The sequence below is a fragment of the Perca flavescens genome, chromosome 21 (assembly GCF_004354835.1).
Source record: "Perca flavescens isolate YP-PL-M2 chromosome 21, PFLA_1.0, whole genome shotgun sequence".
Lineage (NCBI taxonomy): Eukaryota > Metazoa > Chordata > Actinopteri > Perciformes > Percidae > Perca > Perca flavescens.
This window is the reverse complement of record NC_041351.1, coordinates 17,296,760-17,311,390: the sequence shown is the minus strand read 5'-3', so window position 1 is coordinate 17,311,390 and position 14,631 is coordinate 17,296,760. Positions and strand designations below refer to the sequence as shown.

General features: G+C 39.1%; 3 protein-coding genes across 10 annotated transcripts; 2 read left to right on the top strand and 1 right to left on the bottom strand.

Annotated features, from left to right (window-relative positions):
* The first annotated feature begins 873 nt into the window (after positions 1-873).
* Positions 874-4,288, top strand: phkg2 (phosphorylase kinase, gamma 2 (testis)). Of its 2 annotated transcripts, none has more exons than XM_028567665.1 (10): positions 874-1,105; positions 1,397-1,508; positions 1,600-1,775; positions 1,870-1,924; positions 2,043-2,108; positions 2,187-2,350; positions 2,472-2,562; positions 2,675-2,828; positions 3,002-3,127; positions 3,271-4,288. In XM_028567665.1, the coding sequence occupies exons 2-10, from the start codon at positions 1,414-1,416 to the stop codon at positions 3,514-3,516; spliced, it is 1,173 nt and encodes a 390-aa protein (XP_028423466.1). In that variant the 5' UTR covers positions 874-1,105; positions 1,397-1,413; the 3' UTR covers positions 3,517-4,288. The 2 variants fall into 2 exon arrangements, with proteins under 2 accessions (XP_028423466.1, XP_028423465.1); XM_028567664.1 differs by lacking the exon at positions 874-1,105 and adding an exon at positions 1,123-1,230.
* On the bottom strand, positions 4,116-6,234 carry cfap119 (cilia and flagella associated protein 119). Of its 5 annotated transcripts, none has more exons than XM_028567666.1 (10): positions 6,170-6,234; positions 6,005-6,070; positions 5,882-5,916; positions 5,699-5,764; positions 5,434-5,597; positions 5,262-5,332; positions 5,029-5,145; positions 4,810-4,888; positions 4,580-4,669; positions 4,116-4,491 (listed from the first exon to the last, which is right to left on the bottom strand). In XM_028567666.1, exons 2-10 carry the CDS (start codon positions 6,020-6,022, stop codon positions 4,337-4,339), a joined length of 795 nt encoding a protein of 264 aa, XP_028423467.1. In that variant the 5' UTR covers positions 6,023-6,070; positions 6,170-6,234; the 3' UTR covers positions 4,116-4,336. The 5 variants fall into 5 exon arrangements, with proteins under 5 accessions (XP_028423467.1, XP_028423469.1, XP_028423468.1 ...); XM_028567668.1 differs by having other exon boundaries at positions 5,434-5,585; XM_028567670.1 differs by having other exon boundaries at positions 4,384-4,491; positions 4,796-4,888.
* Positions 6,235-6,736: 502 nt separating this feature from the next.
* Positions 6,737-13,135, top strand: LOC114548306 (tubby protein homolog). Of its 3 annotated transcripts, none has more exons than XM_028568171.1 (14): positions 6,737-7,114; positions 7,510-7,569; positions 9,684-9,843; positions 9,981-10,211; positions 10,407-10,532; positions 10,644-10,799; positions 10,889-11,040; positions 11,126-11,305; positions 11,421-11,533; positions 11,951-12,065; positions 12,167-12,265; positions 12,360-12,531; positions 12,631-12,756; positions 13,052-13,135. In XM_028568171.1, exons 2-14 carry the CDS (start codon positions 7,528-7,530, stop codon positions 13,057-13,059), a joined length of 1,680 nt encoding a protein of 559 aa, XP_028423972.1. In that variant the 5' UTR covers positions 6,737-7,114; positions 7,510-7,527; the 3' UTR covers positions 13,060-13,135. The 3 variants fall into 3 exon arrangements, with proteins under 3 accessions (XP_028423972.1, XP_028423971.1, XP_028423973.1); XM_028568170.1 differs by having other exon boundaries at positions 6,738-7,114; positions 7,507-7,569; XM_028568172.1 differs by lacking the exon at positions 13,052-13,135 and having other exon boundaries at positions 6,739-7,114; positions 7,507-7,569; positions 11,126-11,287; positions 12,631-12,897.
* The last annotated feature ends 1,496 nt before the right edge of the window (positions 13,136-14,631 follow it).

Here is a 14,631-nt window from a genome sequence, read left to right as displayed (position 1 = left end):
ATTCAACTCATGTAAACCCGAAAATACAAATAAAAAATCATTTCGGGACAACTGCTTGGATTTCGGGACTGTCCTTAATTTTTCGGGACGTCCGGTCACCTTACACTTAGGACAAATTGAAGCCTTTTGGCATGTAAACTCATCTTTAGCCGCCATCCTTTCTAATCGGAGTTCTTTGCTGCAGCGCTGCTGACTGTGGCACTGGCACTGTTCATAACAGCGCGAAATGGGTTTCAAAGCGGCGCACATGAAAACAAATCTAAAGTTTAGTTTCATGTGCTCCCGTCAAACTTTCATGTGCGCACATGAAAAGGTTTTGCGTGAGCACATGAAACTAAACTTTAGATTTTGTTTTTGCTCATGATCTCCTTAGGAGCTCCGAACGGATCAGACAATCGATTTGCAATATAATTCCCTTAACGAAACAAAAAATAAATACAATAATCAATCAATCAAAATATATTAATAATAATAAAATACAATAAATAAAAACCTTTCACACACACACAAACCCTCCATGCTAGTGCACAGTGCCCTCAACCTTGGCAATGCATATCTTCTCTCCTGTGCCTAGAAGGCTACCTTTTTTTTTATTGCAAAAAAAGGGTACAAATCACATGTGAATAGCCAAAATGAAGGCTACCTCTCTTTCCCCCTCTCTGTCCCACTTTTCTTGCCGCATTTGACGACAATTACTTCCGCAGAGTAAAATGTTTTATTTAATCTAGATTAAATAGTGTCAGTCCAAGAAAGTCCTTATCATTAACATGTTTTTGCCTGCATTTACTCTAATTAGACTTTTAATCAAGATTAAATAAAACACAATGAAACCTGAAATTAACCATATTGCAACCTTCACTCCGGCCTCATGGGGGCAGTACTGCCACAGGCTACAAGCTGTTTGTGTTGTAGCTGAATGTAAACAGTGTTCAGGTGCTAGCTAACGGTTGTTAACATTGTAGTTAACTTTGATACTGTCGCCGCTGAATCGCACACAGTTATGGCTACACGATAGATTCTTCGAACTGAGATGGCACTATTATTGTGATTCCTTTTTCGCCGTCTCCCGCTACCTCTTGTTCTAACCCTCGTTAGATTGCATATGGTGAGTAGCTTCCTGTACGGTCAGTGAACCTGCTGCAATAGCAAGGCCAAATCAAAGACACAGCAAGCTAACTGTGGTGATGGATCAAATCCACATTTCCGAATAACAGCAGAGGAGAGAGATGTGTATGTAGCAAGCAAATTCCTAAAGTATCCTGTTAACTATAATTAAACTGAAGCAAAACAAAACACTTCCTTGTCAGGCGTTAGCTCAGTAGTTCCTGTTATTAGACAGACCATGCAGCACTGTTATAAAGTGAGACATGTGACTAATAGTTTGTTGTTAATATAGATTCATATGCTGTAACCATGACCAAAGACATCGTTGTTGGAGATGAATTACCAGAATGGGTGGGGGCCAAGGAGTTTTACCAGAAATATGACCCTAAAGAGGTGATTGGCAGGTGAGTTCCGCAAAATTAGCTGAAATGTGGTCTCAGTTTTCTATTGAGATGATAAAAAGCCATGCTGTGTTCTGTATCAATGGCATCTCAGGGGTGTGAGCAGTGTGGTGCGCAGGTGTGTGCACAGACACAGGGGTCAGGAGCTGGCAGTGAAGGTTATTGAGATCACAGCGGAGAAGATGACAGCCCAGCAGCTGGAGGAGGTGAAAACCTCTACGCTGAAGGAGATCCAGGTCCTTAACATGGTGAAGGGACACTCCTCCATTAGTACGTTGGAATTCTGCTCTTTTGAAATGCAAGACACTTAAATGTATTCTTGGAGATTAAAAAGTGTTGACACCTTTCTGTTGATTCCCTTTAGTCACTCTCATTGATTCCTATGAGTCCACAACCTTCATATTTTTGGTGTTTGACCTGTGAGTATTACGACAAACCGCTCAAATGCAATACTCTTTACAATTCCCCCCCTAATATGTGAACAAATAATTGTGAAGTCATTGTAGGATGGTACCAATCTCATGTTTTCATTTACAGCATGAGGCGAGGAGAGCTTTTTGACTACCTCACAGAAAAAGTGACTTTGAGTGAGAAAGAAACCAGGTAAGCTCCGCCATCATTACTTTTTTTAAAAGTGGTGATTTAAAATCGATGCATTTTGTAAAAAACATTGCTCTACAGGAGCATGATGCGAGCTCTGCTGGAGGCCGTGCAGTACCTCCACTCCCTCAACATCGTCCACCGGGACTTAAAACCTGAGAACATTCTCCTGGATGATCAGGGACACATCAAACTGTCCGACTTTGGTTTTTCAGTGCAGCTACAACCTGGAGAGAAGCTTAGAGGTAACTGTAGTATAAAGTGAATGATTGAAAAGCAACGTTAACGAGCCGTTTAGATTTGTAAATCATTTGTATAAACGTAGACAGAGGTCAAATTATCTGTTTTCGCTTTTATTCTAATTAGAGCTTTGTGGGACACCTGGTTATTTGGCGCCTGAAATACTGAAATGTTCCATGGATGAAATGCACACAGGCTATGGCCAAGAGGTCGATCTGTAAGTCTTTACTTTTGTCAATAACATTTACGTGAAGTAAAATAATCCCGGGTGTTGTCTTGAATTTTATTTCTAATTCCTGCCTACCTGTTTTGATAAATGTGTTGCACAGCTGGGCGTGTGGCGTGATCCTTTTCACCTTACTGGCCGGCTCACCGCCGTTCTGGCATCGCAAGCAGATGCTGATGCTGAGGATGATCATGGAGGGTCGCTATCAGTTCAGCTCACCAGAGTGGGACGACAGGTCTGACACTGTGAAAGATCTGGTAAGGTGATATTCTGTCAACTGAGTTTGAATTTGAATAATAAAATGTTAATAATGTTCATAATATCATCCTTTTATTGCTCCCTGTTATTGTTGTTTTCTGATTGTTAGACAGCAGAATCTACATTATCACACTTGTCCTGACTTTCAATCATTTTTGCTTGTGCTGCTCAGATTTCCAGGTTGCTGGTGGTGGACCCAGCTGTTCGTCTCACTGCTGAGCAAGCTTTGGCACACCCCTTCTTCAGACAGTATCAGAAGGAGGACGTGCGACTCTTCAGTCCCAGGAAGACATTTAGGGTGATTCATAGCGTTTGGTTTTTTTCTTCTTCTGGCAGCTAATTTAAAATGTTAAGCCTTGAAAAAAGAATGGCTGTGCAGCAGTATGTGAGGAAGCAAATACCCTCTCCATTCTCACCTGCTTTCCTTTCTTGCCTCCTCAGGTGCTGATAGTCAGTGTGCTGGCCTGTATCAGGATGTACAGCCGTTACCGCAGGGCTCGGCCGCTGACTCGGGAAGTGCTGGCCAGAGATCCTTACTCCCTTCGCGGTATTCGCAAACTCATCGATGGCTGCGCCTTTCGCATCTATGGGCACTGGGTGAAGAAAGGGGAGCAGCAGAACCGAGCCGCTCTCTTTCAGAACACAGCTAAGGTCATGCTGCTGGGCCTGGAGGACTTTGAAACATAAAAGTTCAACCTCATACATAACCACGTTGATTTTTATTTAAACATTTGCATGTGCTGTCATGTCAGTGTTTGTCTTGTTTAATTTTAAGATGAGAAATTCAGGGGACCGAGACGTTTAATGCGCACCGTGGTTCTGCAAGTTAAAGATAAGCATGCACATCTTATCTGCCCTTTTGATCCAAGTTTGTGGCTGTTTGAAACTCTTGTCAGGGCATCATGTTTGCAGTGCCACTCTGCATTAGAGGGCACATTGCACAATATAACACATCACATATAAGCACATTATGTGTATTTAGGATTTTTCCTGTTGATCGTCAGTTATAACTGAGGAGAGGATGCGTTTCGAAGCACTGTGTGGCTGAAGTGGACATCAAAGCACTCTTATTAATTATTAAATAGATAATTATATACACATAATGTAACAAGGTTCAGATTTACAGATATGCCAGTGTTACAAATCAGTACCAGAAAATATGTGAAACATTCAAGTACGGTATTTGGACTGTCCTGTAGCTGTTAGCATGCAGGCGTTACTCAATAGGAAACCCACTCAAACTAACTGTGAGACTAGACTATTTTGTGAGTGTATTTCCTATAAAAACTAACCAACACCATTTATTTCTCAGTTCATTCTTTAGTTTAATATGTAGCACTTTTCCTGAAAGTGCCTCCCTGAGAAATGTACAGTAATTGTACAAATGCAGATATAAATGTACTGTATATGAAGAAAAAAGGTTTCATTGACAATAAAACTGTATAACATTGAACTTGAACTTGTCGTATTTTGTGAGTGCTCATTGGAAACCAACATTTCTCATCCGTTATTTTTTGGCCTTGTGGTTAGGCTGTGGGGAATCTTGTGCACTGTTGTGCTGATCTGCAATGTCTTTCATTCGCTGATCTAATTGTCCAGACACAAGCGTCATCTGCTCTCTGACCTCTTTCTCGATCAGTGCCTTCAGTTCTGATTTTGAACCTGAAAGTGAGAGAATGAAGCAGTTACAATACAACGTTTGTGCATTTGATTTATTTTGGCACAGTCCTTTTGTGATTTGTGATCCTACCGAGTAAGGCTCCCTGCGGCTCTTCGATGGATGCTTTGCTTTCTGTATTTGGCGCTGCTTTTGTTTCTTTTTTAATCTCATTTTCAAAATCTGGTGCAAGAAAAGTATTTAAAAGTATTAATAAATCTGGTCCATTGTGCTCTAAAATATCAAAAAGATTCTGTACTCAACGTAACACACAAAACTGAACTTTTGTGCTACTTAAAGTGCCGATACCTTGTAATTATTACCTGGAGCAGAAGAATCCTCCATGGTAGGTTCATCCTGGTCTGAGATCCCAGAGTAAGTCAAAGACAAATCAAGTTTTACCTGTGAAAAAAATAAATATGTAGAATACTTATTATTCTCTCCAGGTATATGTGTATATATATTATTATTTTTACTAAAACCCAGTCTTATAAAAATGAATGATAGTAGATTTTGCTTGAAACTAAATTTCAGATTCTTACCTGTGGGGTGAAAATATATTTGTAGAGTTTGTAGTGTCTCACATAGCCGTTATGGATGTACTTTAAGATACAGTTCACCTCCTCAGAGCTGAAGAGGTTGATACTAAAGGGAGGGCGCTGTAGTGGGCAAACACAAAGAACCGTCAGGATGAAACATTGCATTCATGAAGAATTATGGGTTTTAAAATAATATTCGGAATAAAAAAAGACTTTGATTTGATTGTTTTACAGACCCTGACTGAGTGACAGAGAAGTAGCTCCTTGCAGTATTTGAAACACTGTTCTATGTTGTCGAGTGGAGTTTCTGCAAGAAATGAGTTTTAAACACATCCCAATTACCATTGTTAGCTGCAGAGGTAGCTTGTACTTTGATTTAATATAATAAGTGATAATAATATCATGTACCTATGTTAGCCTCATGGATGGACTTGATGATAGACAAGAGAGCAGAAGTTTGTTCCTTTATGAAGTTGCACTCCCTGCAAAAAAGCACCGCCTGGACATACAACTCCAGCAGAACTCCTCTTTTTGGTTCAAGTAGGTCGACTCTAAACGCACTGCATAAAGCACTGTTACAGAAGAGAAGAAGTGTGACAGACAGCTATGTCAGTGCTGTGCATGTGATTGTGTTTAAATAGACGAGTTTCTGGTCATAAATGGGGGCAGAAACCTTTCCAGATCAGGAATGGAATGCATTTTGTCGATCTCCTCCATGTCATGGTAGCCTACATCTGTCCTGAAAACATCCAGGGAATAGAAACTGGGTTAAAGACATGACATTTAGTCCTGCAAGGCAAAGAAAGCAGCAACCAATCAAAATGAACATCATCTGGATTCTAGACACAGCTCTCACCATAGCATCACTTTAGCTTTCAGGGCCTGTGGTACCTGCAGAACAAAACAATGAATTACATGAAGGGCAAAAATAAAATGAGCCCAACATTTAACTAGCTAGGATCAAACTTGCAGAGCCTACCTTTGTTTTCGTATTCATTGTTTCTTTAGCTGAATTAAAAATTGAGCAAACTGCAGAAGTTGACAGCTGAAAAACACAAGTGCGATTGATTTGATCCAGTTATAAAATAACATACAACACACAAAAAAAAGGCTTATCAAAGTAATCAATTTAGCGAAACCTTACAGTGACTAAAACAGGCTTCAATGAAGCTGGATCATTTCCTGTTTTGGTTACGTCGTTGTATCCTAGCAACCACATCCTTTTTTTTTTCTTTTTCCGGTTCAGGAACTTTCCGAACTGTCTATGGAAGTTCCATGGTTTATACTGTCTATGGTTTTAGGCAAGAATCATATATATATATATATATATATATATATATATATATATATATATATATATATATATATATATATATAGGGTGTCGCCTACATGATAGGCGACAATAAATAATAATCAATATGCTTATAGTTTTAAAAAGAATTATTGTACATTCATGGTAACTCAGCATCACTCATATTTTATTCTATTGATCTGGTGACTCTGTTAAAAGACTTAATACACAGGAACAAATACTGAAACTAGACAGAATACACAATTAACATACCCTAAGACTATATGATAGACTAACATAAAAGAAAAAAAGTATTATTTGTAGTGCGTCACAAAATTCAGAATACACCTAAAAACACAGCTAGATACAACAGATAGCCCACTACTAATCGCTAATAATAGGTAGGCCTAACAAGCAATTGCATCAGTGTACTAAAACGGGATGAAACCAACGCTATAGACGTAATAATAGACGGATGAACTAATAATAAGGACATGAACAATGTTATTTTCTGATTAAAGACACGGATTTGTTATTGTTTTTTTAACTCCAAGGCTTTCCATCCTGCTGCATGGCAGCCGTATCCATGGCAACGAGATAAACCTGGCTGCGTGTCCCGCCAACCGACTCCTGTTTTGTTTATGTTTTCTGTGATGTTTTAGGTGATTTTTAAATGCCCTCTAGGTGGTATTCTGTGTAACGGTTGAGTACAGTAAGGCACGTTAGGGTGAGAATCGGAAGCTTAGGGCAATTTGTGGTGACTGCTGCGGCTTCCGTTGTTGCTTGTTTACGCCTGGGTAAGTGATGCAGACAGCTTGTAGTACTAGCCTAAATGGAGTGACAGGAGCAGGTCATCACCACCTTCCTGTTTCTCTTGTCTCACGTTTCAGCTGTAACATTAGGCCTTAGCATCTCTATAAAGCTGTCATGGACAGCCTGCTTTGCCCCCGAGACTTCTTGCCCATACTGACTGAGCTGTGCAGTGCAGTTTAAGAACATTATCCCCTTTTAATCCACTTTGCCTTCTGCTACAGGCAGGTGGACAGACTGTCAGATGGAGCAGGGTGCCACAATCAGACACACGCATCCATATTTAATTGCTCTTTTATTTTGGAACCATTTCTCACTTTGAACTTTGATGTTGGATTTCATCTGTTGTTTTCCTTAATTATCTACTGATTGTAATTAGCAGTGAGACTTTTAGTCAGACATGGAGGACCCAGACATACGACAACAGAAGCTGGACAACCAGGTAAAGAAACGAGAATTATTTAAGTAGTTGATGTAATTTACACATGAAATAGCCCAGATATGTTTTGGTTAAATTTAAACTGGTAGCTAGCTAGCTACAGGAAATGCAATGTACTTCAAATGCCTTAAAAGTGATGTTACTAATTAGAGTAGAGTTGTAGATGTGATCCTTTGTCAAAAACATATGTGTAGGATAAATATACTTATCATAGTCAATGCTGGGCTGGCAGTGGAGCAAAGAATATAATGTATTCCTTGTTTCATTAGCTGACAAGTGGTTAAAACTGAGGCAGAACTTTGAAAAGAAATAAATAAAGCATTCTTGAGTCTCATGAGGTCATGGCTACCTGTGTCACAACTACGTACCTGCTGTTTGAAGCTACTGCTCAACTTTAAGTCACAGGTTTGTTTATATGGCACAGTATGTAAGCTGCTGGCTTATATCCAGTAGAGTACTACATAAATACATTATAACAGACAAAACAGCAGATAATCAGTGCTAATAAAAACCAATTATTGGCCTAATACTTAGCCTGACATGGTCATACTCAGATTCTAGTCAGAATGTGAGTCTGAAACCGCTCCATTGGGCTGTGATTATGGGGCGTGTTCCAACCGAACCATGAAAAAAAATGCCTCTGCATTCATTGGATAGACCCCAGCTCCAGATAAAGACTCCAACCAATCAGAGCAACGGAACTCAACACTGTGTATCGTCTCCATAGCAACCACTCTTTGCACAATGCATTCGCGTGCATTCGTTCTAACTTCCGACTTTTAGACTTTTTTGAAGCTGGATATAAAATTTGTTTCTTGTAAATATAAATGTGGATAACGTTAATGATAGTGACATGCTCGCTACAGTTGCATTTCTAGAGATGGATCGGCGAAAACACGTTTTATTTCTCTGATTCACGGCTTTGTTCTAGCGCCGGCGGTCCCTCTCTTCAGTCTCTCTCTATGTCTCTCCACCATATAACGCTCTCTCTCTTCAGTCTCTCTCTATCTCTCTCCACCATATAACGCTCTCTCTCTTCAGTCTCTCTCTTGCTTTCGGGCAGTGGTTGAGGCTCCTCCGCTGAGGATTTTAAAATGAATGCGCTGTCGATATCTTCTGTAACAGACGCGATGGTGGAATCTACACATCTCAACAAATTCAACCCAAGCGTTCTTTGGTGACGTGATTGATTCTGTTACTGTTGATCATCTGTCCGACAATCTGATTGGTCCGAACAGATCCTGTTCGGGCAATAATTGCTTCTCAACGGAGCGACTCCAGACCGAACTTCCCGACCTCTAATTTTGTGGGCGGGGCTAAGTTTGGCTGGCATCCAGGCTACCTAATAGTAGGCCTACTACTAAAATAGTAGTAAACAGTAACAATGATGCATGGGCACCTGCATTTAATTTTTTTATTTTTTATTTCAACCAATATAAGTTAGGCTATATTATAAGTAATGATCTGAATTATCTCAAAATAGCATTCAAACCCCTATCTGGTTCCTTTCTTGGTGAAATAATAGAATATAATGTTATAATTCCGACCCAAGAACATAGCTCAAGGTTTATTTATTGTCATTGTACAACAAAAGAATTACACAACGAAATGCAGTTGTAGACCCTTTATGCTACACAAGACAAACAAAAAAAACAGTAATGCATTCCTAGTGCATTTTTTGAATTTGCATCAGAAGGGACGCAAATAGCACCAACAAAAACCCTGGTGAATTCTCTGGTCAGACAATATGGCCAACATCCTTACATTAAAATTAGACTTCAGGGAAACACAAACCTTATAATACCCATGATGTTTAGCTTATGGTTTGTTGACTTTAGTTATCATCATATGTGTTCAAAAAAACAAAAAAACAGTAGTACCTTGAAATGTAATAATAGTAAATGCCCTACCTACACTCCTGTACTTAACAGCTAACCAACAGTATGTACTGTAAACAAGTATGAATAAAAAGAAGTTCTGAAAGTGAGAAAATTGCACAGGAAGACATTACTGTATATACAAAGATAAAAAGCGCTAATTCCTCTGTAGTTGTAGCCCCACATATGAACATTGAGTTGACAGTTTGAATAAAGTCTAATACCACACTTTTCTTACAGCGAACCCTTTTGATGAAAAAGCAGCAAAAGAAAAGGGCTGATTCCCAAATGGTGGTAGCCAATCGAGATGCTCGCCAAAAGAACCGAAAGCACAAAGCTGCCCGCTCTGATGAAACACCTCTGTTGATCAGCCAATCCCTGAGCAACACTTCCCTGAGTGGTTAGTTTTAGAATCTTTATTATTATATGCACTATTTATTTATTTAATAATAGAAAATGTAATTCCAATGTATGGTGCAATTGTGTTCAGTCTCTTAAATGATATTAAATACACTTGTTTTTCTTTTTTTCCTGGAGATCAAGTTGAACATGCCCATGATAACCCATTGGATGAGATCACATTAGGTGAATGTGACATGACAGCAAGAATGATGTTAGATGAGGTGTCTTTAGAGAATCCTGTTACTCCCAAGAAAATGAACTTGGAGATTGACAAAGAGCCTGAGGTGAAGTGTGAAGTGGAGAATAATGCTCAGACGGAAGGAAAAAAGACAAAGAAGAATGAAGTGAAAAAAGAAAAAGCCAAACGTAAGAATATGCAAAGCAGAATATTTTGTTCTAATGTTATGTTTTTGTCTTATTTACGTGTGCGCGCGCATATGCAAATTACTTGCTCAATTTCGAGGATTAAAATACTGTAGTATGTGTCACACACATTGGGCCCTTGTAAATGCACATTTTATAAATAATTCATCAGCAACTCGCTGCTTTGCTTTCTATCAGATATGGAACAGAACAATGAAAAGGAGAAAGAGAAGGAGAAAAAGGAGAAAAAAACTAAAAAAGACAAAGTGAAAGAATCTGAAGACCCAGAGAAGACAAACAAGACAACCAAACAAGAGCGTAAAAGTAACAAGTTCCATTTATCATTAATATGTCAGTACCCTCTGCATAATCTTCTATGTATCTTGTGTTTAAAGTCACAGCTTTTACAGCATTTAAGTGTCTCCTCTTTTGCAGAGAAACACTTGCAGGAGGCTTCAACTCAAGAGACAGAGTCAGTGGTGGAGATGGAAAGTCCAAAGAAGAATAAATGTGATGAAAGCGACAATGAAGAGGAAGACAGGTCCCAGAGGCCTGTCCCTCAGTCGCCTATGAAGAAAAAACTCAACACAAGTGAGCGATAATCTGGCCCTGTGCATTTTATGATGGACAATAATTTAAAGCTCCTGTAAAGAATACATTTGTGTGTGTCATCTCCGCAGCCAGGTGCCAAATAAGTGACAAGAGCAAAGAGGGAGAAATCCAGGAAAAGGAAAAAAAGACAAAGAAAGCAGAGAAAACTCCACCGAGTCTCGCTTCCCTTAACTCCAACTACAGGGAGGGTTCATCCTCAGGCAGTGAATCAAATGAAAGAGTGAGACCTAATAAGTAAAAACTGTTAAGTGTATTGTCAAAAATGTGGCAGTAAACACTTATTTTGATCATCTTTCTTATTTCAGGCAACATCTCCAATGTCAGTGGAGGATCTTGAAAAGTTTGCTTTGCGTCCAGCCCCCAGAGATGTGACGATCCAGTGTAGGGTCACCAGGGACAGGAGAGGCATGGAGAAGGGCATGTACCCAACTTACTACCTCCACATGGAGAAGGAGGATGGCAAGAGGGTCGGCACTTCTGCACAAGTTGAATCTAAACATTGTGCACGTGGATTTTTAGTTCTGATGTCATGATCCTGTTTTCTTGAGCTGTCATATTTCTGTTCTAAAAAAAAGTGTTTTTCATTGTGCCATCTCCAAGGTGTTTCTAATGGCAGGCAGAAAAAGGAAAAAGTGTAAAACATCCAACTATCTCATCTCCACTGACCCGACAAATCTGTCCAGAGACACAAACTGCTACATAGGAAAACTAAGGTACAACTCATTTATTTCTACCTTGTGAAAAAAATCTAAGCCAAATCATTTTCATCGCTTCTTTAAGGTGAATTCCCTAAAATCTTTGGATCATGAAACACTTTCCAAAAAGTTAGATTACATTTAAAAATCCATTTTGTCAGGGCGGCCTCTAGCTCACCCATTCGCCCCATGTAACATTGACTGGAAGGCACTTGGAATAGGCAACGGTTGGGGCAAAGAGTATAGAAGTAACAAGAGGCAAAACTCAATAGAACATTGTATTGCGTTCAGTCCAAGATGGTGGAGCTTCACTCTTTAGAATGTTAAAATATTTTTTCAAGGAAGTGAATGCACTTCCACGGTCGTTTTTCTTAATTTAGGCAAAGTTGATAGATGATTTCTGACCATTTATCTGGTCATACTCATTTGTTTCAGGTCCAATGTTCTGGGTACAAAGTTCACAGTCTACGATGGAGGTGAAAACCCAGAGAAGAAGCCCTTCGTCAAAGAGTGTGAATCAGTGCGGCAAGAGCTGGCAGCAATTTGCTACGTGAGTCCAAACCTAACTACTTTATATACATTCTTACATCCCACTTAACAACGCTTATGAAGAGATAAAACCTGTTACGTGTTATTGTTACCATGTTCCAGGAGACAAATGTGTTAGGATTTAGGGGTCCCAGGAAAATGACTGTAATCATCCCTGGCATGTTGGAGACCGATGAAAGAGTGCCCGTTCATCCAAAAAATGTATGTTTTAAAAAAAGATTCCTTTTTAAAAGCTGTGATGATGCAGATTATGTGTGAGATATGTCCGAGGAACTAAAATGTAATCTTATTTTAGGAACTTGAGACTCTACTGGTCCGCCATGTGAATAGCAACACAGAAAACCTGGTCACACTGGTGAATAAATCCCCGAGCTGGAACGAACAGACTCAGTCATATGTGCTTAACTTCCACGGCCGGGTCACCCAGGCCTCGGTCAAGAACTTCCAGATCATCCATCCGGACAACGGTAAGATGTGACTATCCTCTTCTATCATCAACCACAAGGAAAATGGCTGCCTTGTCTTTATTCCTAACTTCCCCGTCATCTTCACTTCTCTTCCTGCAGATGATTACATTGTGATGCAGTTTGGCCGTGTAGCGGAGGATGTCTTCTCCATGGATTACAGTTTCCCCATGTGTGCCCTGCAAGCCTTTGCCATCACCCTGTCGTCCTTTGATGGTAAACTGGCATGTGAGTGACTCATGCTGGTGTGCCTCATGTACTCAACTGGATCCCTGATATAGATAGAAACTTATAGTTTAAGTTAAAACTATACTGATAATTTTGCACAGTCATTTTTCATGTTTTGTATCCTGGTGCATTGTAACACTTTGTATATACTAAATATGGAATAACCTGCCACAGACTTTTAGACTTTAGAGGAGACTTGTTTTATAGGTCCAGTATTATTTTACAGCAGATTTTATATTGAAGTGGAATAAGTCAATTATGTTCATTTAACAATCTTTCTTTTTACATTTGCCAGCTGTGTAAAGGACTCGTGCAATTAAAATATTGAGGACAACTGTGTAAAGAATACTAAGGAAATATTAAATGATAATGATACAAGGTTGGCATGTCTATGAATGTTTTTGTTGATTTTAAACAGAAATTGTCTGGTTAATTTTATTATTCTGATCAGCAGATTGCTTTTCTCAAAAACTTTGACAACTTTATGCTGCCGCAATCGCACCCTCAGATCTTCATTAGTCAGATTGCATGTTATTTGGAGTCAAAAGTTACATCTTTGCTATCATTTTTATCGCAAAGAAGGAAACATTCTTATCAAAGTACTTAAAAACCTAAAAATAAAGTGCTCATATCAGATGTGGCGGAACTGCGACAAGTTGCTGATGGAGTTATCAGGTTTTCTGCTCTTGCACAATATAGACTTAAAATTATTCCCATCTCACAGCAGCTTCATTGCAGATCTTGAGTTTTCAACACAAGTTTACGCTGCTTCACATGAGGGGGACAGAAAGTCATTTAGGTTTCAACAAATAAAAATAGGCCTCCTTTATGCTATGTGGTGAAGTAAAGTGTTTAGACAGATATTTTGGATAGCAAAAACCCAAATGAGACCTCTGTTAGCGCATGGACTTGACTTGTCTGCGTGGTTACATGCTATTTACTTGTTTCCTGTTCAAATGCTCTGAAACAATTTGTATATATATATATATATATATATATATATATATATATATATATATATATATATATATATATATATATATATATATATATAAAAAACGTAGCCTTCTTAACTTTTAACCTTTAGCAACAAGTGTGACAAGTGATGATGTTGACACGCTAACCAAACCATCCCCCCCTGGACCACAAACTAACAGTCTTGTATAATGCATTCAATTAAATCATGTTTTGTCCTAATTAGACTGAAATAGCTTGAACATGGTCAAACTTCTTGCATCCTCTTGATCGATTGCAAATTACTTCATGCACTGTGTATGAAGTAACACTAAGAGACAGTCTACTAGTGTGTACGTTACTAACACTAAATCAACAAAATTGTCAGAGGAAGGCAGCTCACTAAACTACACCAGCATAAAGTGAGTATTGGCATTTGGGGATTTAAGTGCTTGCTTACTAACAGTAACCTCCAATCGATCCAAAGCAAACATATAGGATCACCACAACACACAACCAACATTCATCTGATCTCCTGTCTCTGCTCTACACATTGCACAACATTCTTGTAAGCTGCACGATAATTCTTATATTCCAATTTCAGGTTGGTTGGGCTTGCTCCACTTTTGATGACAAAGATTTAAAACATCACCAATAAAGTGTTTTGGCATCTCAATAGGATTTAAGGTCAGGACTTTGATGAATTCAGATTACATGCTGCAAATCTTGAATACATACAGATGGTGTGGACATTCTTTAAGGATCTCTTGGTCATCCTTTTATCACGGCAAGTCTTCCAGGTCCTGAAGCAAAACCATCACACACCACAGCATAAAATGTTCTTTTATGAAATGCAGTGTTCCTTTGGACATTTGGGGTCCAAAGAATTTGTCCCAAAAGTCTTGGGGATCATCAAGATGT

Coding starts and splice junctions, on each gene's coding strand:
- phkg2 (XM_028567664.1), top strand. Junction 1,776..1,869: donor GAAGGGACACTCCTCCATTA/GTACGTTGGAAT, acceptor GATTCCCTTTAG/TCACTCTCATTGATTCCTAT. Junction 3,128..3,270: donor GTCCCAGGAAGACATTTAGG/GTGATTCATAGC, acceptor TTGCCTCCTCAG/GTGCTGATAGTCAGTGTGCT.
- LOC114548306 (XM_028568171.1), top strand. CDS start 7,528: ATGGAGGACCCAGACATACGACAACAGAAGCTGGACAACCAG. Junction 7,570..9,683: donor AACAGAAGCTGGACAACCAG/GTAAAGAAACGA, acceptor CTTTTCTTACAG/CGAACCCTTTTGATGAAAAA. Junction 12,532..12,630: donor GATCATCCATCCGGACAACG/GTAAGATGTGAC, acceptor CTCTTCCTGCAG/ATGATTACATTGTGATGCAG.
- cfap119 (XM_028567666.1), bottom strand. Junction 5,598..5,698: donor TCCATTCCTGATCTGGAAAG/GTTTCTGCCCCC, acceptor CTTCTGTAACAG/TGCTTTATGCAGTGCGTTTA. Junction 5,333..5,433: donor CATCCATGAGGCTAACATAG/GTACATGATATT, acceptor CATTTCTTGCAG/AAACTCCACTCGACAACATA.